The sequence below is a fragment of the Bos mutus genome, chromosome 5 (genome assembly GCF_027580195.1).
Source record: "Bos mutus isolate GX-2022 chromosome 5, NWIPB_WYAK_1.1, whole genome shotgun sequence".
NCBI lineage: Eukaryota > Metazoa > Chordata > Mammalia > Artiodactyla > Bovidae > Bos > Bos mutus.
The window spans coordinates 35,518,911-35,543,234 of record NC_091621.1 but is presented as its reverse complement, the minus strand read 5'-3'; the positions used below and the strand labels follow the sequence as shown (position 1 = coordinate 35,543,234).

Here is a 24,324-nt window from a genome sequence, read left to right as displayed (position 1 = left end):
CCTTCTCCTCCCACCTTCAATCTTTCCCAGCATCAGGGTCTTTTCAAATGAGTCAGCTCTTCGCATCAGGTGGTCAAAGTATTGGAGTTTCAGCTTCAGCATCAGTCCTTCCAATGAATATTTAGGACTGATTTCCTTTAGGATGGACTGTTTGGATCTCCTTGCAGTCCAAGGGATTCTCAAGAGTCTTCTCCAACACCACAGTTCAAAAGCATCAATTCTTCTGTGCTCAGCTTTATAAGTTCAACTCTCACATCCATACATGACTACTGGAAAAACCATAGCCTTGACTAGATGGACCTTTGTTGGCAAAATAATATCTCAGTTTTTTAATATGCTGTCTTGGTTGGTCATAACTTCTTCAAAGGAGTAAGAGTCTTTTAATTTCATGGCTACAGTCACCATCTGCAGTGATTTTGGAGCCCCCCAAAATAAATCTGTCACTATGTCCACTGTTTTCCCATCTATTTGCAATAAAGTGATAGGACCAGATGCCATGATCTTAGTTTTCTGAATGTTGAGTTTCAAGCCAATTTTTTCACTCTCCTCTTTCACTTTCATCAAGAGGCTCTTTAGTTCTTCTTCACTTTCTGCCATAAGGGTGGTGTCATCTGCGTATCTGAGGTTATTGATATTTCTCCCCGTAATCTTAATTCCAGCTTGTGATTCATCCCAGTGTTTCTCATGACATATTTTGCATATAAGTTAAATAAGCAGGGTGATAATATACAGCCTTGACATCCTCCTTTCCCTATTTGGAACCAGTCTTTTGTAAGATTGGCTGATAATTTTCCCTAATTCTCCTAGGTTATAGAAATTTTAATATTGGTACTTACACTGCATTTGGTAATGGAGGATACTTCCTCAGTCTGTTTATAGTTCTTCTTCACGTGATGCTTATAATCTAGTTTTGTTTTCAGAAAAGTAAATAGACAATTAGAACATAGTGTAATAAATCCTTGGGAAGTGGAGCTTGGTTTTTTTCTATATACCTGTATATGAATACTGGAAATAACAAGGGTTAAAAGTTATTAATTCAATGGCCACAGCTTGTACTATTTTAACTATAATAATGAAAAATTTCCAGATCTGCTACAACATATAAAGAGTTTCTACTAAACAATTGGTCATTTATAATTAAAAATTAAACAGAAACTATGAGGGTCTCTTGGCAAACCCATTTTCTGTGCATTTACCATTTTCCAACTCTCTCCCCCTGTTAGGTCAGTGGTTCTCAACTGGGGCCAGTTTGTTTCCCTGGGGGCACATTTGACAATGTCTAGAAATATTTGGGGTTGGCACAACAGGAGTGAGGTACTCCTGGCATTGAATGCATAGAGGGCAAGGATATTGATAAACATTCTAAAATGTACAGGGCGGCAACTCTCTAACAAAGACTCACCCAGCCCCAAAAGTCAGTGGTGCCCTTGTTGAGAACCTTGGACCTGAGTGACCATTCATCCCAGTTTGCTCAGCACATCCCGTTTTCACATTGAAAGTCTTGCATCTCAGAAAACCCTCCAGTTTTAGGTAAACAGTGAAGAATGATAAACCTAAATCCTACCTATTAATACTAGAAAAGTGGCCTGTATTCATTAAGTTGTTTCTTTTGGTATGAATGCTCAGTGTCCTATTGTAACATGATAAAAATCATAGTCAGCATGAACATACATTAAGCACATATTTTGTTCAGTATTATGCCAAATACGTTACCTCTTTCAGTCACCTTAACGATTGCCTGAGATAACTATCATTGCCTCTATTTTACAGTTGATAAAGAGTAGGCTTATAGAGTTTGAATATGTTCTTGAACTTTACACAGCTGGTCATGGTCAAATTCAGATGATAAAGCAAGGTCTATCTTGAGTATAGTGCACATATATCCTTGCTTTGAAAGATTGGAATTACTTCTTCCACACTGTGCCAATATCATAACATAGCTTGTATTTATAATGATAATTGTTGGCATTACAAATCAAACAATACATTTGATATAATTATGGCTTTGTTTTCCAAGTTGTTGCTGGTTATGACTGTGCTGCATGAGATTTGAGCTAGCATGAAGAATACAGTCTTCTCTTAAAAAGTACGGATTTTGAAACCAAAGAGATTTGAGTCTAACCTGGTATGTGATCTGGGTTGAATTACCTAATTTTTCTAAGTCTCATGGGAGGAAATGCATAAATAAATAAAGTAACCTTTCTAAAGTCCCTTGTATAGTGCTTGGTATGTCAAAGGAATTCCGTAAGTGGTAGCTATAATTGTCCATGTGGAGAAATGTTTGATTTAGATGGCATAGATTAGTTTATTCATGACATGTTCACCGGTAGGAAAGGAAAAAGGAAGAGAGATAAACAATGCAAGATAATAAAGAGAGATAAGTAAATGTTGTGATATTCATCACAACAGTTCTAGTCTGGAATAATGAAAAAAACTCTGGTCTCAGGGTTTTTAGAAATCCAGTCAGCTACTTAGATATTGTGTAACATTTATCTATTATAAAAGGAAAGAAATAATGCTCTTTACTAAACACTGTGCAGATTATAATGACATAAAATACATATCCTGTACATCTTCCTGCTTCTTTAAAACAAGAAAAAACAGTCTTGTTCCTAGGACATTGTTTCCAAAAAGTTAAAGCAGATCAAAAAAAATCAAATGCTCCACTGCAAATACTACTTTGAATGACAAACATTCTGTGATGAAAATGAAATATCTATTTTGCCTGCAGTCGGCAGTCATAGTCAGTTAAACAGGTGCAGTTCTATTTTCTGTTATTTGTATGAAGGTAGGAAGGGACGGGGGAGCCTGGTGGGCTGCCGTCTCTGGGGTCTCACAGATTCGGACACGACTGAAGCGACTTAGTAGCAGTAGCAGCAGGCACACCTGGGCTTCCCAGGTGGCACTAGTGGTAAAGAATCTGCCTGCCAATGCAGGAGATGTAAGAGATGCAGATTTGATCCCAGGGTTGGAAAGACTCCCTGGCAGAGGGCCTGACAATCCACTCCAGTATCCTTTCTTGGAGAATCCCATGGACGGAGGAACCTGGTGGGCTATAGTCCATAGGGTTGCACAGAGTCATACGACTGAAGTGATTTAGCATGCACACACAGGCATGGCTCCTAAGGTAACGATGCATTCAGAGCTGCAGGGCAATCGGAATGACTCTAAATTACAGTATACTGAAGGTAACCACCAAATAGTTGTGGGTCAAGTCCATTTTTGCTTTGTTTAGAGTAACAGTAGGATTAATTTAGAAAAACACTATGAGAAGTCTGTAATTCTGTGATGAATAAAAAATGACACTTGTGAGCAAGGGGTAGATTGCTCTCACAAGAGATTGTTCTCACAAGAGAAGGGGATGGATTGTGGAAGAATTACCACTATCAAGCTGGGTAATTTCCTTGGCAAAAGTAAGAAAATCTTCCTTGGACAAGACTTCCACATTTGTGGTGAACAGATGGACCAAGGGCATGAAACAGAGGCTTGTTATGAGAGGTCAACTCAGAGTGAACAGTATTTTCATTGTTGAGAGCTCAGAGGAGAAAGAACAGCCAGGGACTAAATTGAGAGTGTATTTCTTTACGATTGTGAAGATTTATTCATCTAATTCCTTTCTTTTTTATACTCATACTTTTTCTCTCCCTTAGTTGGATTTGGAGAATATCTGACCACTTCCTCTTTTTTTTTTTCATATTGGTTATTGAGAGGAGCAATATGGAATCTGTAAATTAAACAGGTGGATTTGGGTAATGAGAAAGGAGTTCTGAAATGATGACACTTTTTGCTGCCACTGAGCTTTCTCCAGCTTAACAAACCACAAGATGACACAACTGGGTTCAGAGCTACAATAAATGCTGAGGAAGATAACTGTGAATACATGGGGCTATTTGGGTATTATAAACAAAGGTCATATGAATACTGTGAAACTACCCGCAGAAAGTCTCCTAAAAACAATGGCCCACAGACAGGGGTAGATCCAAATTTTGTGGTTGCTGATATTTACATAATTTGGCGAGGCCCTTTATGCAAAATTAGGTACAAAAAAATGAACATTGAAATGAAAAAAAATACGATGACTAACTTTGGAGACTGCCCTTCTTTTTTGTTGTTGTTGAATTTCTTTAGGTGATTGTCAGAAATTCTCCCCCAGAAGTTTGTTGATTGCACCTTTGCTTTCCACTCTAGTACTGAAACTCTCAACAACTCCTCGGGTGCACAAGGGGCCCTGCAAATGAGCCCTGGCCATTAAGCATCATTGGTAGCATCCTCTGCCTATAAGATTTTCCCGCTGTCGTTTATCTTGTTTGAGAAACCAAACATTACGATGAAGCATAAATAACAGAAACTTTTCATCTGATGCTTGCCATTTCATTGTAAGAACTAAAACCTCACATACCCATCCCCTATCTGGACCTCGGCCGCTCAACTTGAGTCCTAGGTTTTACGGGTACCTGGATGGTGTCCAATTGGGCCTCGGGCGACTCACCACGCTGCACGCCCACAGCGGGAGCCCTCAGGGACCGCACTCGGCGTGCGGTTGGGAGCTGGGGGCGGGACGCTTGCTGGAGGGCGAGCCCAGGCCGCGCCTCCCGCTGATTGGCCCGGCGCGGCCCCTGGGGGCGGGCTCTCCCCCGCGCTAGCCCGGCCCGGGGTGGCTATCTTGGCACCGTTCCTGCTAGGTCGGCTTGCTTCCTCGCGCTGGGCTGGACTGGTGTAGAGGGCTTCTGAGGGCGGTGCGGGCGCAGAAAGCGAAGCGAGGCTGCCGAGAGCGAGCCGGGGGCTGCGGGGCTGCAGTGAGATGAAGCAGCGGCTCAGGGAGCGAAGACTGGCAGTGTGGCGCGACGGGCCGGCCGGGGGCCGAGGCTGCTGCTCCGGAGGCTGCTGAGTCGCCGCGGCGGCTGGCGCGGAGAGCGACAGGCGAGAGGCAGGAAAGGCAGCGGAGCGCTGGGAAGCCGGCGGGGCGGCGGGCGGCTCGAGTTGGCCTCCCCGGTCGGGATCCCCACTGTGGAACCATGCGGGTGGTCAAGTGGCTGACGGGGCTGCTCTACCAGCTCTCGCTCTTCATCACCAGGTCTTGGGAAGTTCACTTCCACCCCAGGCAGGGTAAGGTCACCGCGGGGCGACTTCAGGAGCGAGGTGGGGCGCGGGCCAGAGGGGGTGGGAGGACGGAGGCGGGGGAGCGACTCTGTCCTTTCGGGGACCGTAGCCCTGCCGGGGCTCTCGGGACTCCGGGATCCGTCAGCCCGAAGCATCCCCGGAGGTTGCGGCTATGCTGGGTTTCTAGGAATCGCGCGCGCAGGGACCACGTCTCCCTTCGGGGACCACGCGGCGGGGGCGCGAGGGGCAGGATGGCGAGGGCGCCAGCGGGCACGAGTTGGCGGCCACAGGGAGGAGAAGAGGGACTCGGGAAGGAGGTGGCTGCTGAGGACCCTGAATGTCAGAGTCCCTGCTTGGGGAGGGTGGAGAGAATCGGGGGTGTGGGAAAGCAGGCAGGCACACTCACAGAGCGCACGTGTGTGTATGCGCGCGCGCTGGCCAGCGTGTGTCCATTTGTCGCGCCCGGCCGGGAATATGGGGACCTGGGGCCTCGGCCCTTTGGAAAGGAAGTCTGGTTGATGGAGTTCGAGGCTGGGAAGTTGGAAACGGGTGGGGCTCAATGGCCGTATCGCTGTGATTGCAGAAGCCTTAGTGAGGACACTGGCCTCCTACGAAGTGGTGACCCCCGCGCGGGTCAATGAGTTCGGCGAAGTATTCCCACAGAGCCACCACTTCAGCCGGAGGAAGCGCAGCTCGGAGACTCTGGAGCCCACACCGTTCAGAACCCACTACCGAATCCGCGCCTACGGGCAGCTCTTCCAGCTGAACCTGAGCGCCGACGCGGCCTTCCTGGCTGCGGGATACACCGAGGTGCACTTAGGCACTTCTGCGCACCCGGCGGAGGAGCGCAGCGCGGCGCCCCCAGACCTACGCCACTGCTTCTACCGCGGCCAGGTCAATGCTCGCGAGGATCACACAGCCGTCTTCAGCCTCTGTGGAGGCTTGGTAAGCTCCCTTCGGTCCCTTAGCGTTTTCTTGGGATCCAGTTCAGTAAGCCGGGTATTGGCTTTTCCTGAGTGCGCGGTTGGGGGACCCAAGCGATCAGAGTGCGCCACCAGAGGGGTTAACACCTAGACGAATCCAAGCCAGAGGCCACTCCTTCCTGCAGGGGGAGAGGGGTGTAGAGGATCAGCCTGTCCCTCCCTGCTGGGCAAAACTGACCCTCTTTTGCAAAGCTGTGAGAAAAAGTGTCAGATGCTGAGCTAGTTGGGGAGGCAGGCAGGGCTCTTTGCCCTTTCGTGAAGTGCGGTTTCCAGCAGGAGGGCAGGCTCTTTCACTTACACATCCATGCTAGACTCTGTTGAGGCCAACACCTCTGAATTTACTTAAATATGTTCTTCGAATGAAGAGTGATAGAAGAAAAATAGAATGAATATAGGGTTTGAAAAGAGTTTTTTTTTTTTGGCTAGTGTGGGGATAATCGTTAATCTGTGAATTACAGGATAGGGAAAAGGTTGAATGTGTCTGTTTAAAATGTTCACTTAAAAATGTAGAGCATCTACAAAGATCTGGTGCCAGCAAATGAGAAATGATTATCAGAGTGACAAGAGTAAAAGATGTGGATTTTGTAAAAATCTCATTGTAGAGAGAGGAAATAAAGGATTCTGTGTTTCATTTGTTTTTCTCCTTCTAAAACAGAGGTTCTAAACCTTCTTTTTTTTTTCCCCATCAACTTTTTCAGCATTCTAGGGAAACTCAGGACCTCCTGTCAGCATAATTTTACCGTGCAAAATAGCATACATGTTCTTTAATTGGCTTTCTTTTAAATACTAACAATAATCAAAATGTTATAAGTATATAATTTGTGATGTCATAATACTTCCTTCTTTATTAATGCATGAAATAATAACTGTTGGGGAGAAGACTACTTATATACTTTTGTGGTGGTAATGAGAATAAATAATCCAGATGGTTTCATATTGCATTATGTTAGTGTTGAAGTAGCTATTTTGGGGCTTCCCTGGTGGCTCAGTGGTAAAGATTCCACCTCCAGTACAAGAGACACAGGAGATGAGGGTTCGATCCTTGGGTTGGAAAGATTCCCTGGAGAAGGGCATGGCAACCCACTCCAGTATTCTTGCCTGGAGAATCCATGGACAGAGGAGCCTGGAGGACTATAGTCCATGGGGTTACAAAGGGTCAGACACGTCTGAAGCAACTGAGCACGAATGCACAACTATTCTTTTGTTGCTAACAAAGTCACAATGACTGTAGTTTTACCTGCAATCATAATTGAAGGGAATGTTAGGTATCAGAGGTTAGGGAAAATAAAGATGTAACACGTTTCTATCCAAGTTCACAGAACCTGTAGTTATGAATGCTTAATGTTAAAACATACATGAACTTACTTCATGTAAGTTAGTGTTCAAGAAGAGGACACTAATAATTTGGCTACAGGATTCTCTCCAAGTATTCTGGCTTTCGTTGGTCAAAATTTAGAAGAGTTTCAGAACATCAACATTATTTACTTTTTGATGAAGTAGAAAATTGATAACAGTTCCCTCTAGGCAAAATATAATACTTCCTTCCAGGGTAACTGATGTAAGATGTCTTTCTGGGTGTGAGTATTGGTCATTACTAAGTAGATTTGGAATGTCTCTTTGTTCTTTTCCCTGCTATTATCTTAGTATATATATATCAAGATATTACGTATATATATCAATATATTTATATATATATAAAAAATATTATTTTGATTTATACATACAAGGAATGCCTTGGACAATTTTCTTTCCTGCTATAGATAAATATAAAAGTTCAACATCAGAATGGCAGAAACATGCTAATATTTACACAGTCATCTACACATAAAAGGAAAGAAAAATATTCTCTTTTCTAGAAACTTTCAAAATGTTTAGTTTGTCTGGACAATTCTAGATTTACTACCACAAATTTGCCACGGTCAATATGTTTTCTTGATTTAGTATTTAAGGCATGGAAAAAAGTCCAGATGGGAAACGTTGTTAGGAATGATGTTTCTGCTCATGTTGATTCATAATGTTGGTGTAGTTCAAATTATTTTTCAGCATCTCCTTTTTGAAAATGTTTTTAAGTCTTAACATAAGTTCATCCTTTCCTATCACTTCATCAATTTGGATATAGTTGTCTATTTATCCTGCGTTATTAATTTGATTTATGTATGTACTTTGCTTTTGATAGACTTATTGATATTATCAGAGTTTAATTTGATTTAACATTTAAAAACATATTTTTCATACCTATGTAACTCAGCTTTATCTCACTTTCTTTGTATGTGTAAGTCTGTGTTGAAGACATCAGTCATGGCAGAGATAGAAAATTTCCAGTAACACAGCAAATAACTAGAGGTACCAGGATCTAAAATTCTTTTAGAAGTGTGATGAGGACCAATTATAAGTCTGAATCACTAATGAGATTAGTGACATTTCTTTGATTTTTTTCACTTATGATATTAGTACTAGAGCAGATATTAGCTATTATTTTGGGCTTCCCTTGTGGCTCAGCTGGTATAGAATCCACCTGCAATGTGAGAGACTGAGGTTCAGTCCCTGGGTTGGGAAGATCCCCTGGAGAATGGAAAGGCTACCCACTCCAATATTCTGGCCTGGAGAATTCCACACACTGTATAGCCCATGGCGTAACAAAGAGTCAGACATGACGCCTGAGCAGCTTTCACTTTATGATTGTTTTATTTCTACTTCGACTCTCTCCTTAGCACTCTTTAGAATAATAGTTCCATCAGGTGGCAGAATTTCTGGTAGGCTTTAGAGTCCGTTTGTTGTAACAGCAGATTTCTTTTTTTAATCTCAGATTAGTCTTTAGATCCAGATAAAGTTGCATTACCCACAACCTGAACCAGCTGAGTTTTTGCAGATCCACCTTGATGCAATGCCCAGGTTGTCACTAATGCTCATCTACAGCCCTGCTCCTGCTTGTTTCTCAGATCATCTTTGTGACTTTGTATATGTGCTGCTGTAATGATCCAGCTTTGATCTCTGTCAGTCTATTAATAGCTAAATTTGAGATTTACTGAAGGATATTTAGAGCAAGTCTTACTGAGGTTCTCTTTTTCTGGTTGCTCCTTGCTTTTAGTTTTGCTTTTAATCATGAGTAGATGTTGTACTTAGTTAAATGGTTTTCCCAAATATCTTGAATGAGTGTGAGACTTCCTAATTTTTCTTTTTTCCGTTAATGTTCATTATCTTGAACATTGCTGGATTCAGGCAAATGTTGACCATTGATGAAAATGACCTCATACAGGGCCATAAAGTGTTCTGAGGCCTTTGTATTGCTTGAGAGGAGGGTGGGGAAATCATATTGTCCTCCAGTTCCTCTGGCCTCCAGTGTCTTTTGTACCTTGGTCTCTCTGCATTTTTCTGGCACCAGCAGCTGTATTCTGAGCCTGATGGCTTTTCTTTGTTCAGTTGGATTTCACTGACTCATTCCCTCCTGGGTTCTCTCTAGTGCTGTGTGTCCCTCTGAGTTCTGGCTGCAACACCTGTTTGATTTCTTGTCTGCCCGATGCATTGTGCAGCCCTCGACACAGGGTCACTTAACTCCTGTGCAGTGCTGTCCCCATGTAAGGTGGTTTGGTGATGCCATTGGTAATCTTCCAGACCCCACTAAGATTCTGAGACCCTCCAGGGCATGGGGACTTGATTCTTCCCCTTGCCAGACTCTGCCCTGCCTCTTAGTTCAGTGTGTGTGTGTGAGAGGGCCTTGCAGAGAGAAATCCCTTCCCTGAATCCTGCGTAGCACGCTGAAGCACTTATCTTGGCAGTCCCCCTAGACCATCTAACTCGCCTTCTGCTTCCAGACCTTAACCCCCAGTGAAAGAGTCAGTGCACACACCTCCTTCCACCTGTTTCCTTTGCACCCATCCTTCTTTTCTTCCTGGAATCCACTAAGTTCTCCTTTCATGTCTCATTCACTTGACTTGTTCCCCTTCCATCTTCTCACTTGAAGTAGCATCTGTCCTTCCTTTCTCTGGTGGCTGCTGAGGAACTTGACTTTCAGAGGAAGGGAATAAAAAACGAATTACTATTTTCCAAACATCTCTGAGCATACAGCCTTTAAAAAAATTGACACCGCAACATATTTATTGATTCCTTTTAGTTGCTAGTGTTGCAACTCAGATATATGAACTAAAGCTTTCTTTTAATTTCTATTCAGCTATATTTTCCCTACTTCTGGAAGTCTTAGGTTTTACATGTTTTTCTCTTTCACTAAACCACTGAACCATAACTTGTATTGTTTAGTTTTCTTAAGTGTTTTAAGACACTTTAAGTGTCTTAAGAACCAGAAGGGGCTATGAGTCTGCCAGAAATTTTCTTTGTTTCATGTGGGTATAACTTTTGCTTTTCTAACCTTCCCTTCCCTGTAATTTTTCTTTCTAAGTATTTATCACATGCTCAAACATTTCTGATTATTTTTATGTTTCTAAAATCTATAGTAGATATGAAAATACAGCCAAATCATAAAGTTACCTATAAGCAATATAATGGCTAATCAAACTCTGTTTTTAGTTCATTGATAAAGTCACAGACTATATAGTTATCAGGCCTTAATACCCCTAGATTCAACTACAGACTTTTTTTTATGGTCATATTATCTATCTTCTCATAATGTTGATAGACAGTTGCCAAAGTAGAGGTCAGTATTCCATAAGATATAATATTGGGGGCATATCCTTGTCAGGATGGCATGTGTAAATTGTACAGAGACATTCCCGACAACCCCTGTCTCTCAGCTCTCTTACATTACCTGGTGGGTTCCCTTCTTCCAAAGGCCCTCAGGGACTAATCCGACTGCCTAGACAATTAACTTCACTGTTTCTTGGTGGGATTTGAAGCAATGCAGTCTTTTTGGTTGAAAGAAACAGTTTCCAGATGTCATAAAACCAGACGTTGCATCTGGCTTTTACAGTATTCTCACGGAGTAGCTTGCAGTGTCTGTGTGCACTTTTTTGAAGTTTCTCATGTGAACCATTCTGCAGCATGTCAGACACTAATGCCCTCTGATGACTGATTATTGAGGTGCTCTAGTAACTCCTTGTTCAGACAGGAAATAACTGCATGGAAACCATCAATAGTGTCTTTACTGTTTTTTTGTCTTCTTGTAAAACTTTTATTTTCTAAACTTTCTATTTGCTCAGAAGTCCTATAGCCTTCGATCATTACACATGCTAGTCTGTATTTTTTGTTGGTAAAATTCACAAGGACCCCTTTTATTTATTCCCATACTCAGTTAAATAAACAACACTAGGGAGACTTTCTTATGCCTCCGCCTTTAACACTGTAGTGTTAGCCTAGGTCCTCAGATGGCAAGGTGGGGTTAACTGTGCAAAGAGTTTATTTAGGGAAGTGTCTGTGTTAGAGAAAAGGAGAGAGCAGTGGAGTCTGAAACCGGTGCAGAGAGGATGACAGTGTTGGGTAGAAGTACCCCAGGCTGCAGGGCAGTCTAAGCAAGGTTCCGCAAAACTCCCCCTCAAAACTGTTTGTCCTTCAGAGGAATCCCTTGCCTCCTGAGAGAAAGTTTCCTCTTCATAGCCAGGCCACACTTGGTTACTGACTGAGTGGTGCATGGGAGATACTGCTGGGGCACGAGCACGATGGATTTCAAAGCCTACTGTGGGAGTCCTTAGCTAATTATGCTCAGCCTTCTCAGGGCCACCACACAGTGACGTCAGGCACACACACACACACACGCATACACATATCCATTCAATGAAACAGTCTGTTAAATGCTGTTAACGGAGGAGTACAAGAAGTGCTGGGTGAACTTTGAGAAGGCTGCAAGTAAGAGTGTTATGACACCTAGGCTGTAGGAGGCTTCTCAGCTGGACTTTGAGGGATGATTAACCACTTGGGGATGTGAAAATTCAAGGGCTTCTTGTGGGTCTCAGGTGCTGAAGCGTAGAGTGGCTTGTGGAGTAAGGGAGAAAATTAAGGTTAAGTTCAGATTAAGGCTTGAAATGTATTATGAGAGAGTGAGGGCTTAAACTGTAGGTGGTATATGAGTCCGATGTGTTAGGAGTGGTCTCCCCTTATGCACGTTGTGCAGGGGCAGAGGAGGCGCTGAGAAGACCACCGTTGTGGAAGGACGACCCCTGTACGGGTAGGGGAGGGGAGCCGCTGGAAGTGATGTGGTTCCAGTGGCAAGAGGAGTGGGTCCCTGTGGGCAGCACATGGAGAACAGTGTTTCTCAATTGGGGCAGTTTTGTCCCCTAGAGAACACTGGCAGTGTCCGGGGAAACTTTTGGTGTCACAGCTGTGCAGGGGCCAGGGCAAGATAGTGGCATCCAGTGCGTAGAGGCCAGATATGTTGCCAAACATCCCACGATGCCCAGAACAATGAAGCATACCAAAATGTCAATGGTGCTGAAGTTACGCAGCCTTGTAGGGGACCTATTAGAATTTTGGACCAGAAGAGCAGTCAAAATATGGTTCTAATGACTAATGACTTAAATGACTGAGTGATCCTGTAGCCATTAACCAAGAAAGTCAATACCAGGAGGAGGTGGCAAGAAAGAGATACTTATTCTAGAAATATTTGTTTGATTTTACCACAGATATATTTTAATCTTCAGAAGGATTTGAGTTCATATTTACTCTTCTCTTTGTCTAGAATGTCCTTTTCCTAAAACTTCTACTCATCTTACTAGAGCCATCCTGAGCCTTCTTTTCTTTCTTTCTGATCTTCTCTAGGAAGAACTGACCAGGCCTACCTTCATTCCACCACCAGACTTTATATACATCATATATGGAATTGTGGTCATTTGTCCACGTTACTGTCATTTATAGATTTTAAGTAAGAGAATGATAGTCCTGTTTACTTTAGTACCCAGTATAGCATATAGAAATGTTCAGTACTTGAATGAGTGATCTAAAGCAACTTTTATGTATATGTTCCAGGTAATTAGGTTAACTCTTTTCTGGAATTCAGTGCAAGAAAATTATTTTATCAATTTTAGTTGAAATACTTGGACATATTTAAATTTTTTTTCATATAGATTGAATATTTTTCAGATGTCCAAGTTAGTTGTCTTCCATTTATTACTTCATTTATATGGCTTAGAGAAGGAAATGGCAAACCACTCCAGTATCTTTGCCTGGAAAATCCCATGGACAGAGGAGCCTGATGGGTTGCAGTCCACGGGGTCACAAAGAGTCAGGCTTGACTGAAAGACTAACACTTATATGGGCTTACACTGAACCTTTGTTACTTGTGGCTGTATTTCTGTTTATCTTGTAACTGCTATTTCCCATAAAATAATGTTAATTAAGCTGTCCGTTTCATACTAATATTTAGAGGAAGAAATAAATCATTCTTTTCAACTGATCCTTATCAGTTCTTATGTACCAGCCACTGTTATATATGACATACAGTCCTGTCCTTATTACAACAGCAGTAAATCTATTAATTAAAAATATTCATGAGTTACATAAATGCTTTATTACCATAGTAACAGAATTGGAAAGGCATACCTAACCTCTTGACTCCCTCAGTCCAAAGGTGACACACACCACTTCTATCTACATTTTGTTGATGAAAACTTGTTGCCTGGCTCTGCCTAGATGCCAGGGGTTAGAAAATGAGGGACGGTGCTATGCCCATGAGGAAGAAAGGACAGTACATTCTGGTGATCAACAACACTTTTCACTGTAGGCTCTTTTTCTGTTCACCAAGTATACCTTTGCTTTTCTCTTCTTACACTTCAAACATATTTATATTGTATATAAGGAGACAAGCCTTCAGGGGCACTGTTTCTGCTCATGTGCAGGATCTCTGGGTAATGCACAGTCTTCGCCATAAAGTTCAGATGTGGCTCCTTGTGGTTTAGCTATTACTGAATTAAAAGGTAAATTATCTGCACCACCCCCAACCCAATATACAGCATGGCTGTAATTCAAATTTTAACTTCCTACAGAATGTTGGGGTAGTTCTGAGGGTCTGTAGATTATTCTACAATGAAAGTGTCCAGGGCTTCTTTAGTCTAGGCTTATGTATCTTGGAAAATGTAATCTCGAAAACCCAGTTGACTTCTGATGGGAAGTCAAGTTTTGGTAATTGTTTCAAATTAGTTTCCTCTGACAGTTACCAAAGCTGAAAGGCATTTACATTAAATCCGTGAATTCCAAGACTCTTCTATGAAGAGAAGCAAAATATTGAATTCTCATCTTTGGTAAACCAAATTCCAACTGTATTAAAGTATTGACAGAATAAACTTCCTGTATATTATAATCATTAGAGAAAAATGTAAAGGGAGACATAACGAGTGATAAAGATGCTATTTGCTTAATAATTGAAGAGTACCATATGTCAGAATAATTGTAAATAATTGAAAATTTAAAGTGAAACTAGGAAAATATATGCTGTAAATATGACAGATGGTCTGGCAGGTTTATGATATGTGTCCTTCTAGCTATTTTATATACATAATACTTACATATAAATCTTTGTTAAGGAATACTGCTTTATAATGTTTTGACACTAGATCATGAGCATTTTTTCATTATACATCTATGGAGTAGTTCTTAGTCATTTCTTATTGTTTTAAATTTATAATTTGTTATAATGGCTTTAGGCCTTATGTCTTCACAGATATTTTAGTAAGAGGTTGGGAGAGACTTTTCTGAGGACCACTACCCAGACTCCACAAGAATATGGCCATTTCTTTGACAGTTCTCTCCACTTCTAGTGAGTCCACATGACTTCAAACACATCTCAGTTCCTCCAGGAAAAAGAAATGTTACAGAATTTACTCCTTGTTAGTGATGTCTCTGGGACACTGTTTATATAGCTGAGTCATTTGGCTGCATGAATCTTAGGTAGATGGATCCACAGTCTGTTTTATATTCTTAATCCTTATGGGTCAGGACGTGGTGAGAGCATTGTCTTTTTTGGTGAGTATCAGCAGTGTTTCCTCTCATGTTCACACTGGAGATCTGGAGTTGTCCTGTGGAGTGGGGAATAAAGAATGTTACCGGAAAACTAGCCAATCTGATCACATGGACCAGAGCCTCGTCTAACTCAATGAAAGTAGGCCAACAGTGTGGGGCCACCCAAGACAGACGGGTCATGGTGGAGAGGTCTGACAGAATGTGGTCCACTGGAGAAAGGAATGGCAAACCACTTCAGTATTATTGCCTTGAGAACCCCATGAACAGTATGAAAAGGCAAAAAGATAGGACACTAAAAGATGAACTCTCCAGGTCGATACGTGCCCAATATGCTACTGGAGATCAGTGCAGAAATAACTTCAGAAAGAATGAAGGGATGGAGCCAAAGCAAAAACAACACCCAGTTGTGGATGTGACTGGTGATAGAAGCAAGGTCCAATGCTGTAAAGAGCAATATTGCATAGGAACCTGGAATGTCAGGTCCATGAATCAAGGCAAACTGGAAGTGGTCAAATAGGAGATGGCAAGACTGAACGTCGACATTCTAAGAATCAGTGAACTAAAATGGACTGTAATGGGTGAATTTAACTCAGATGACCATTATATCTACCACTGTTGGCAGGAGTCCCTTAGAAGAAATGGAGTAGCCATCATAGTCAACAAAAGAGTCCGAAATGCAGTATTTGGATGCTATCTGAAAAACGAAAGAATGATCTCTGTTCATTTCCAAGGCAAACCATTCAATATCATGGTAATCCAAGTCTATGCCCCAACCAGTAACACTGAAGAAGCTGAAGTTGAATGGTTCTATGAAGACCTACAAGACCTTTTAGAACTAAAACCCAAAAAAGATTTCCTTTCATTACAGGGGACTGGAATGCAAAAGTAGGAAGTCAAGAAACACCTGGAGTAACAGGCAAATTTGGCCTTGGAGTACAGAATGAAGCAGGGCAAAGGCTAACAGAGTTTTGCCAAGAGAACGCATGGGTCATAGAAAATACCCTATTCCAACAACACAAAAGAAGACTCTATACATGAACATCACCAGATGGCCAACACTGAAATCAGACTGATTATATTCTTTGCAGCCAAAGATGGAGAAGCTCTATACAGTCAGCAAAAACAAGACTGGGAGTGGACTGTGGCTCAGATCATGAATTCCTTATTGCCAAATTCAGACTTAAATTGAAGAAAGTGGGGAAAACCACTAAACCATTCAGGTATGATCTAAATCAAATCCCTTATGATTATAGAATGGAAGTGAGAAATGGATTTAAGGGACTAGATCTGATAGACAGAGTGCCTGATGAACTATGGACAGAGGTTTGTGACATTGTACAGGAGACAGGGATCAAGACCATCCCCAAGAAAAAGAAATGCAAAAAAGCAAAATGGCTATCTGAGGAGGCCTTACGAATAGCTGTGAAAGAAGAGAAGTGAAAAGCAAAGGAGAAAAGGAAAGATATACGCATTTGAATGCAGAGTTCCAAAGAATAGCAAGAAGAGATAAGAAAGCCTTCCTCGGCAATCAATGCAAAGAAATAGAGGAAAACAATAGATTGGGAAAGACTAGAGATCTCTTCAAGAAAATTAGAAATACCAAGGGAACATTTCATGCAAAGATGGGCTCAATAAAGGACAGAAATGGTATGGACCTCACAGAAGCAGAAGATTTTAAGAAGAGGTGGCAAGAATACATAGAACTGTACAAAAAAGATTTTAATGACCCAGTTAATCACGACGGTGTGATCACTGACCTAGAGCCAGACATCCTGGAATGTGAAGTCAAGTGGGCCTTAGGAAGCATCACTATGAACAAAGCTAGTGGCGGTGATGGAATTCCAGTTGAACTATTTCAAATCCTAAAAGATAATGCTGTGAAAGTGCTGCACTCAATATGTCAGCTAATTTGGAAAACTCTGCAGTGGTCACAGGACTGGAAAAGGTCAGTTTTCATTCCAATCCCTAAGAAAGGCAATGCCAAAGAATACTCAAACTACCACACAATTGCACTAATCTCACACGCTAGTAAAGTAATGCTCAAAATTCTCCAAGCCAGGCTTCAGCAATATGTGAACTGTGAACCTCCAGATGTTCAAGCTGGTTTTAGAAAAGGCAGAGGAACCAGAGATCAAATTGCCAACATCCGCTGGATCATCAAAAAAGCAAGAGAGTTCCATAAAAACATCTATTTCTGCTTTATTGACAAAGCCTTTGACTTTTTGGCTTTGAGAAAGCCAAAGCCTTTGACTGTGTGGATCACAATGAACTGTGGAAAATTCTGAAAGAGATGGGAGTACCAGACCACCTGACCTGCCTCTTGAGAAACCTGTTTACAGGTCAGGAAGCAACAGTTAGAACTGGACATGGAACAACAGACTGGTTCCAAACAGGAAAAGGAGTATGTCAAGGCTGTATATTGTCACCCTGTTTTAACTTATATGCAGAGTGCATCATGAGAAACGCTGGGCTGGATGAAGCACAAGCTGGAATCAAGATTGCAGGGAGAAATATCAATAACCTCAGATATGCAGATGACACCACCCTTATGGCAGAAAGTGAAGAGGAACTCAAAAGCCTCTTGATGAAATTGAAAGAGGAGAGTAAAAAAGTTGGCTTAAAGCTCAACATTCAGAAAACAAAGATCACGGCATCTGGTCCCATCAGATCAGATCAGATCAGATCAGTCGCTCAGTCGTGTCCAACTCTTTGCGACCCCATGAATTGCAGCACTCCAGGCCTCCCTGTCCATCACCAACTCCCGGAGTTCACCCAGACTCACATCCATCGAGTCAGTGATGCCATCCAGCCATCTCATCCTCTGTCGTCCCCTTCTCCTCCTGCCCCCAATCCCTCCCAGCATCAGAGTCTTTTCCAATGAGTCAGCTCTTCGCATGAGGTGGCCAAAGTACTGGAGTTTCAGCTTTAGCATCATTCCTTCCAAAGAAATCCCAGGGCTGATCTCCTTCAAAATGGACTGGTTGGATCTCCTTGCAGTCCAAGGGACTCTCAAGAGTCTTGTCCAACACCACAGTTCAAAAGCATCAATTCTTTGGCACTCAGCTTTCTTCACAGTCCAACTCTCACATCCATACATGACCACAGGAAAAACCATAGCCTTGACTAGACGGACCTTTGTTGGCAAAGTAATGTCTCTGCTTTTGAAAATGCTATCTAGGTTGGTCATAACTTTCCTTCCAAGGAGTAAGCGTCTTTTAATTTCATGGCTGCGGTCACCATCTGTAGTGATTTTGGAGCCCAGAAAAATAAAGTCTGACACTGTTTCCACTGTTTCCCCATCTATTTCCCATGAAGTGATGGGACCGGATGCCATGATCTTCGTTTTCTGAATGTTGAGCTTTAGGCCAACTTTTTCACTCTCCACTTTCACTTTCATCAAGAGGCTTTTGAGTTCCTCTTCACTTTCTGCCATAAGGGTGGTGTCATCTGCATATCTGAGGTGATTGATATTTCTCCCAGCAATCTTGATTCCAGCTTGTGTTTCTTCCAGTCCAGCGTTTCTCATGATGTACTCTGCATATAAGTTTAATAAGCAGGGTGACAATATACAGCCTTGACGAACTCCTTTTCCTATTTGGAAGCAGTCTGTTGTTCCATGTCCAGTTCTAACTGTTGCTTCCTGACCTGCATATAAATTTCTCAAGAGGCAGATCAGGTGGTCTGGTATTCCCATCTCTTGAAGAATTTCCCACAGTTTATTGTGATCCACACAGTCAAAGGCTTTGGCATAGTCAATAAAGCAGAACACTTCATGGCAAATAGATGGGGAAACAGTGGATACAAGTGGCTGCCTTTATTTTTCTGGGCTCCAAAATCACTGCAGATGGTGTTTACAGCCATGAAATTAAAAGACACTTACTCCTTGGAAGGAAAGTTATGACCAACCTAGATGCATATTAAAAAGCAGACATTACTTTGCTGACAGGGGTAGGTCTAGTCAAGGCTATGGTTTTTCCAGTGGTCATGTATGGATATGAGAGTTGGACTTATAAAGAAAGCTGAGCACTAAAGAATTGATGCTTTTGAACTTTGGTGTTTGAGAAGACTTGAGAGTCCCTTGGACTGCAAGGAGATCCAACCAGTCCATCCTAAAGGAGATCAGTCCTAAGTGTTCATTGGACGGACTGATATTGAAGCAAAATCTCCAGTGCTTTGGCCACCTGATGCAAAGAGCTGACTCATATAAAAAGACCCTGATGCTGGGAAAGATTGAGGGTAGGAGGAAAAGGAGATGACAGAGGATGAGATGATTTGATGGCATCACCGAATTAATGGACATGAGTTTGGGTAGGCTCTGTGAGTTGGTGATGGACAGGGAGTCCTGGTGTGCTGCAGTTCATAGGGTTGCAAAGAGTCTGACATGACTGAGCAACTGAACTGAACTGAACTGAACCAGAGGAGAGAGGACCCATCTTTTCAAAAACTTTGCAGTGAATCTCCTGCTTTAGGCTCCTGGGGCCAGTTACATGTTCTTCCTATCATCTGTTCATTCATTCAGTGTGTGCTTGTGTATAATACACCATTTCCTCGGCATGATTATTAGTGTAATAATGAGGAGCTGTCAGGGGAAAAGTCCTTTTGCATTGAGTAGAGTGCCCTAAAATAAAGATAAAACTCAGAGTTAATCTTTATCATCTTTTATTACATAACACTTATACTTTATTTAGAATAAAAAATAGTGGCTGTAACATTTGTGGTTTTAGTGGAGACTTTTCCATCCTGTGTCAAAATGTACTGACTTTCAAAACAGTTATTGACATTATTTTAACACACACTTTGCCTTTCTAAGGAAGTTAGGTGCTGGACCGTGCTAAGTTTCTTCAGTCGTGTCTGACTCTTTGTGACCCTATGGCCTGTAGCCCTCCAGGCTCTTCTGTCCATGGGATTCTCCAGGGAAGAATACTGGAGTGGGTTGTCATGCCCTCTTCCAGGGGATCTTCCTGAGACCCAGGGATCAAACCCACGTCTCTTACATCTCTTGCATTGACAGGTGGTTCTTTACCTCTAGTGCCACCTGGAAAGCCCAGTGACATCATTTTAACAGACACTGCCTTTCTAAGGAGGTTAGATAGATAGAATTATTTGTTTGTTTTATAAGTTGTGGAAATGAGGTTTGAGATATGAAGTGGCTTGCACAAGATTCCATGAGTGCAAAGCGAGGATTCAGACTTCCTTATTACAAATAGTGTCAAAGTGATTTTCATATGACTTAATAATTAAAGATTGAGAAACTAAACATTTTGACTTCATGATATTAATTACCAGTGTTTCAATCCTTAAATAAAAATCTGATTTTATTAATAGTTGGGAGGTATTTGTTACTAAAATATATTCTCAATATTGGCTCTAATTGTCTTGTTCAATAGTACTGCAATTTGAAGTAGTTCTGTAGTTGCCAATGTTAATGTGATTAGCTGTAAGTTTTTGGGAAAAGAGTCCAAATGGTTTATATTTTGTGCTTGTTTTTTACCCTTTAATAAAATCTGAGAATACATTATTGTTTGTGGCCACAGTACATGTGCTTGCCATGTTATTAGAAAAAAGTATGCATGAATGAATGTCACAATAGTGAAATAGAAACATTTTGAAAAAACAATTGTATGAAAATCCTCTAAACATATAATTTTAGCCTATGAGAGCAAATTAGAACTTACTGTATAATCACTTACTGCCTTTCAAAACAGTGTGGCAAGTAGCAGATTATTGCTTCAAGAAATTTGGAACCCCTTGCTCAAGTGAAAGCTAATTATTCTGCTTTTAATAGTCATCAAAAGGAAGAGTTTGGAATTTGATTGGCATTTCTCATGAATCAAGTTGCAGTGACTCTCTGTACAGAGGCAGTTGCTAAAAATATGGCATGCTCTAAATATAATTCTATGAGCCACCTGTTCCAATGCCTTACCAGGTTCCTTTCCAAGTTAAAAAAAAAAATAAGTGCTTCATTAGGAGCCTTTAGGCAAAGCTCTAATATTTTTATTATTTGTGCAGAAAGTCCTCTGCAGTGGAGTGGTTTATAGGAAAATTGTTGGAAGCAAAATACTTCTTTCACTGATAAATACAGGTAAACCCCTTTGAGGACAATTATTTTTTTCTTGAACTAATTCTTTTAAAACATGAAATTTTGTTGAAGAAAAGACTTTTGAGTTATAAAAGTATTATTATTAGCAGGGTAGTATTATAGGGTCTTTCCTAGTGGCCCAGTTGGTAAGGAAACAGCCCGCAATGCAGGAGACTGGGTTCAATCCCTGGGTTGGGAAGATCCCCTGGAGAAGGGAATGGCACCCCACTCCAGTATTCTTGCCTGGAGAATTTCATGGACAGAGGAGCCTGGTGGGCCACAGTCCCTGGGGTCGCTAAGAGTCGGACAAGACTCAGCGACTTCACTTTCACTTTTCACTTTCATGCATTGGAGAAGGAAATGGCAACCCACTCCAGTGTTCTTGCCTGGAGAATGCCAGGGATGGGGGAGCCTGATGGGCCGCCATCTATGGGGTCGCACAGAGTCGGACACGACTGAAGTGACTTAGCCGCAGCAGCAGCAGCAGCAGCTGCATGACTCCAGGAGGTATTAATGGACTTGATACAACCATATTCACCTTTCATATGAGAATGAAAGTTGGACCTGTGTGTGGGTTTATTTGAACATTACCACTGAATATAAAAAAGTTTCCAAGATATGGATATTTTCAGCATTGCTTGGGAAAAATGTGACATTATTCAAAACATTTTTGGGATGAGTAACAAGCCTCCTCATGTCTATTTGTATCTTTTACCAGGATGCTATCACATTTTCCCTCCTCAGCATGCTTTTTAAAATAGGCAGAAAGTGATTTTTCATTATGGGTCCCTTTACTCAGGTTTCAAAACTAGTCTGTTACTTCTAAGTATAGTTAATTATTTTTCTGGGAAGGCAAAGAAAGCTAGAATTCTGGTATGCGTTGAAAATAAGTGATTTGTAGTTGTGTTTGAAAAAAAGCACTGTTAGAATGAATGAAATATGCTAGAATATAATATACTAAGAAGCATACATATAATATACTAAGAAAAGATATCTATATATCTTTTCTACTCTATAGAATGGCTATATATCTGATGAAATTTCCTTTATATTAAGCCTTTAAAATGTGTATTCCTAATATATTTGCACATTATGTTACCAAGAATGCCTGAACATTTAAATTTTTAACATTGAAAGAAATCATGCTAATCTCAGCCAAGTCTCTAAACTATTGTAACTTAAAAATATTAGAGAAAAAAAAAAAGATCAGTAATGTGTATATGGTGTGGGGAAATCAGGTACATTACCATGTTACAAAAATGTTTATTTCTGTAGATATGTGTTGAGTGCCTGCCATGTCTCAGGCAATGGTTTAGATTTTGGAACTGTAGAAATAGTAAAGACTTGGCTACTTTTGTGTGGTAATAATTATGAATGTAGAGAAGAATTTATGACTATAATTACCTGAGTCATTTAAATAGCTTTGAGTGACTATTCGGTTAAAATAATGATTTAAATACATTATTAACAATGAAATTTAAAGCAACAATTTGAAAGTTATTATCCCTAAATAATTTAAGGATATTTACAATTAAGAAATGGAAATGAAGCCTCATTCACTAAAACTGTAGTTGTCATAGCATCCATAATTCAGTAATTCATTTCTGAATTGGCTCTTCCCAGAAATATGCTTTTCTAAGTGGAAATTTGCCAAGTTTTACATGTAGGTAAACGTATATATTTGTCTTTGGAGGCATGATGAGTGCTTTTCACTGTCAAATGTAATGAGTACAGCGGGCTCCTGCCTGTTGAGCTTCTGCTGTGTATCCCTTGTTTGCAAATCTTCAGCCTCACTCTTCTCTGTCGCTTGAACCTGCCAAGCTTTTCCCCGTTACTGGGCCTTTCAGTCACTGCTCTTCTGTTTGCAGTGTTCTCCCAGAGTTTTCCATGGCTACCTCCTCATTATTCCAGCCTCAGCCCAGAGTGCCTCCATCTCTGGGATTCTGTCTCCCTGCCTTATTTTTTCTTTATTGCACCTATTACCACCAGGCATATTGCATTTTTTTAATCTGTCTTTTCCCTTATAAGTGTGATTTCTTTGAAAGCGGAAATTTTGTCACATTCACCTCTGTATGTCTAGTCCCTTGACCTCTGCCTGCTCTTTAAATATTTGTCAGCTGTTTTTTGGGTTTACCAGAATTGGTGTCTGATCACTAACACAGTGCACTGTATTAAGGCACAAACTATGGAGCCAGGCTACCTGGGTTCGCACCTTGATCCTGTTACTTACCAGGTGTAAGACCTGGACAAGGTGCTTTTACTGTTACTCCTTTGTCTCACCTGTAAAGTAAGGATAATAATAACTTGCCTCAGAGTTATTGGTAGGTGGAAATCAATGATGAATGTATATGAATGATATCTGCTGTATATTTCAGAATTAGCTACTGAGATAATGATAAATGCCTGTCCTCTGTGATTTAGCCTCAGCAAACTAGAGAAAGAGATCTATTTCCCTCCCCCACTATGTCTACAAGACCATTCTCTACATCTGTATCTCCATTCCTTCCCTGCAAATGGGTTCATGAATACCATTTTTCTAGATTCCGTACATACGTGTTAATACGCTGTATTTGTTTCTCTCTGACTTCTTTACTCTGCATAGCAGGCTCTAGGTTCATCCACCTCACTAGAATTCACTCAAATTCATTTTTTATGGCTGAATAATATTCCATTATACACACGTACCACGTCTTCTTTATCCATTCATCTGCCGATGGACATTTAGGTTGTGTCTATGTCTTGACCATTGTATGTAGAGCTGCTATGAACACTGGGGTATGTGTGTCTTTTTTGATTATGGTTTTTTCGGTGTATATGCTCAGTGGTGGTGTTGCTGGGTCATGTTTCATTTGTAAATTGAATTGCTTCTTCCATAATGTCTTCTCATTGTTTTTTATGTATATGAATACTGTTTAATCTGTATATTCTGTCACTAAAGTCACTTAGTTTTTATAGTAGTTTTTCAATTCTTATTTGTTAAGGTGTACATTGATGAAGATGACAGTTTTAACTCTTCTAATTTTTTGTTTCTAATCTTTTATCTAATTCTGTTACCTAGAACAGGTGATACTGGGCATCCTTATATTCCTGACCTAAGTGGGAGTGCCTTTGTTACTCATGATACTGTCTTTGGGCTGTGATAGAATTTATCTTGTTTAGGGAGCATCTGTCTATTTATATTTTATTGATGTTTTTAAAATCAAGAATGTTGACTTTTTTCAAAAAGCTTGTGATTTTTTTTTTCACATTTGTGTAAGTAGCTAT

At 41.0% G+C, this 24,324-nt stretch overlaps 1 protein-coding gene across 5 annotated transcripts in view; it reads left to right on the top strand.

Annotated features, from left to right (window-relative positions):
- Window positions 1–4,655: 4,655 nt before the first annotated feature.
- Window positions 4,656–24,324, top strand: part of ADAMTS20 (ADAM metallopeptidase with thrombospondin type 1 motif 20) — a 218,601-nt gene continuing 198,932 nt past the window's right edge. For all 5 annotated transcript variants that reach the window (XM_070370646.1, XM_070370645.1, XM_070370643.1 and 2 more), the window contains exons 1-2: window positions 4,656–5,106; window positions 5,684–6,045. In XM_070370646.1, the coding sequence (XP_070226747.1) occupies window positions 5,016–5,106; window positions 5,684–6,045 (453 nt within the window). In that variant the 5' untranslated portion in view covers window positions 4,656–5,015. The remainder of the gene's footprint in view (window positions 5,107–5,683; window positions 6,046–24,324) is intronic.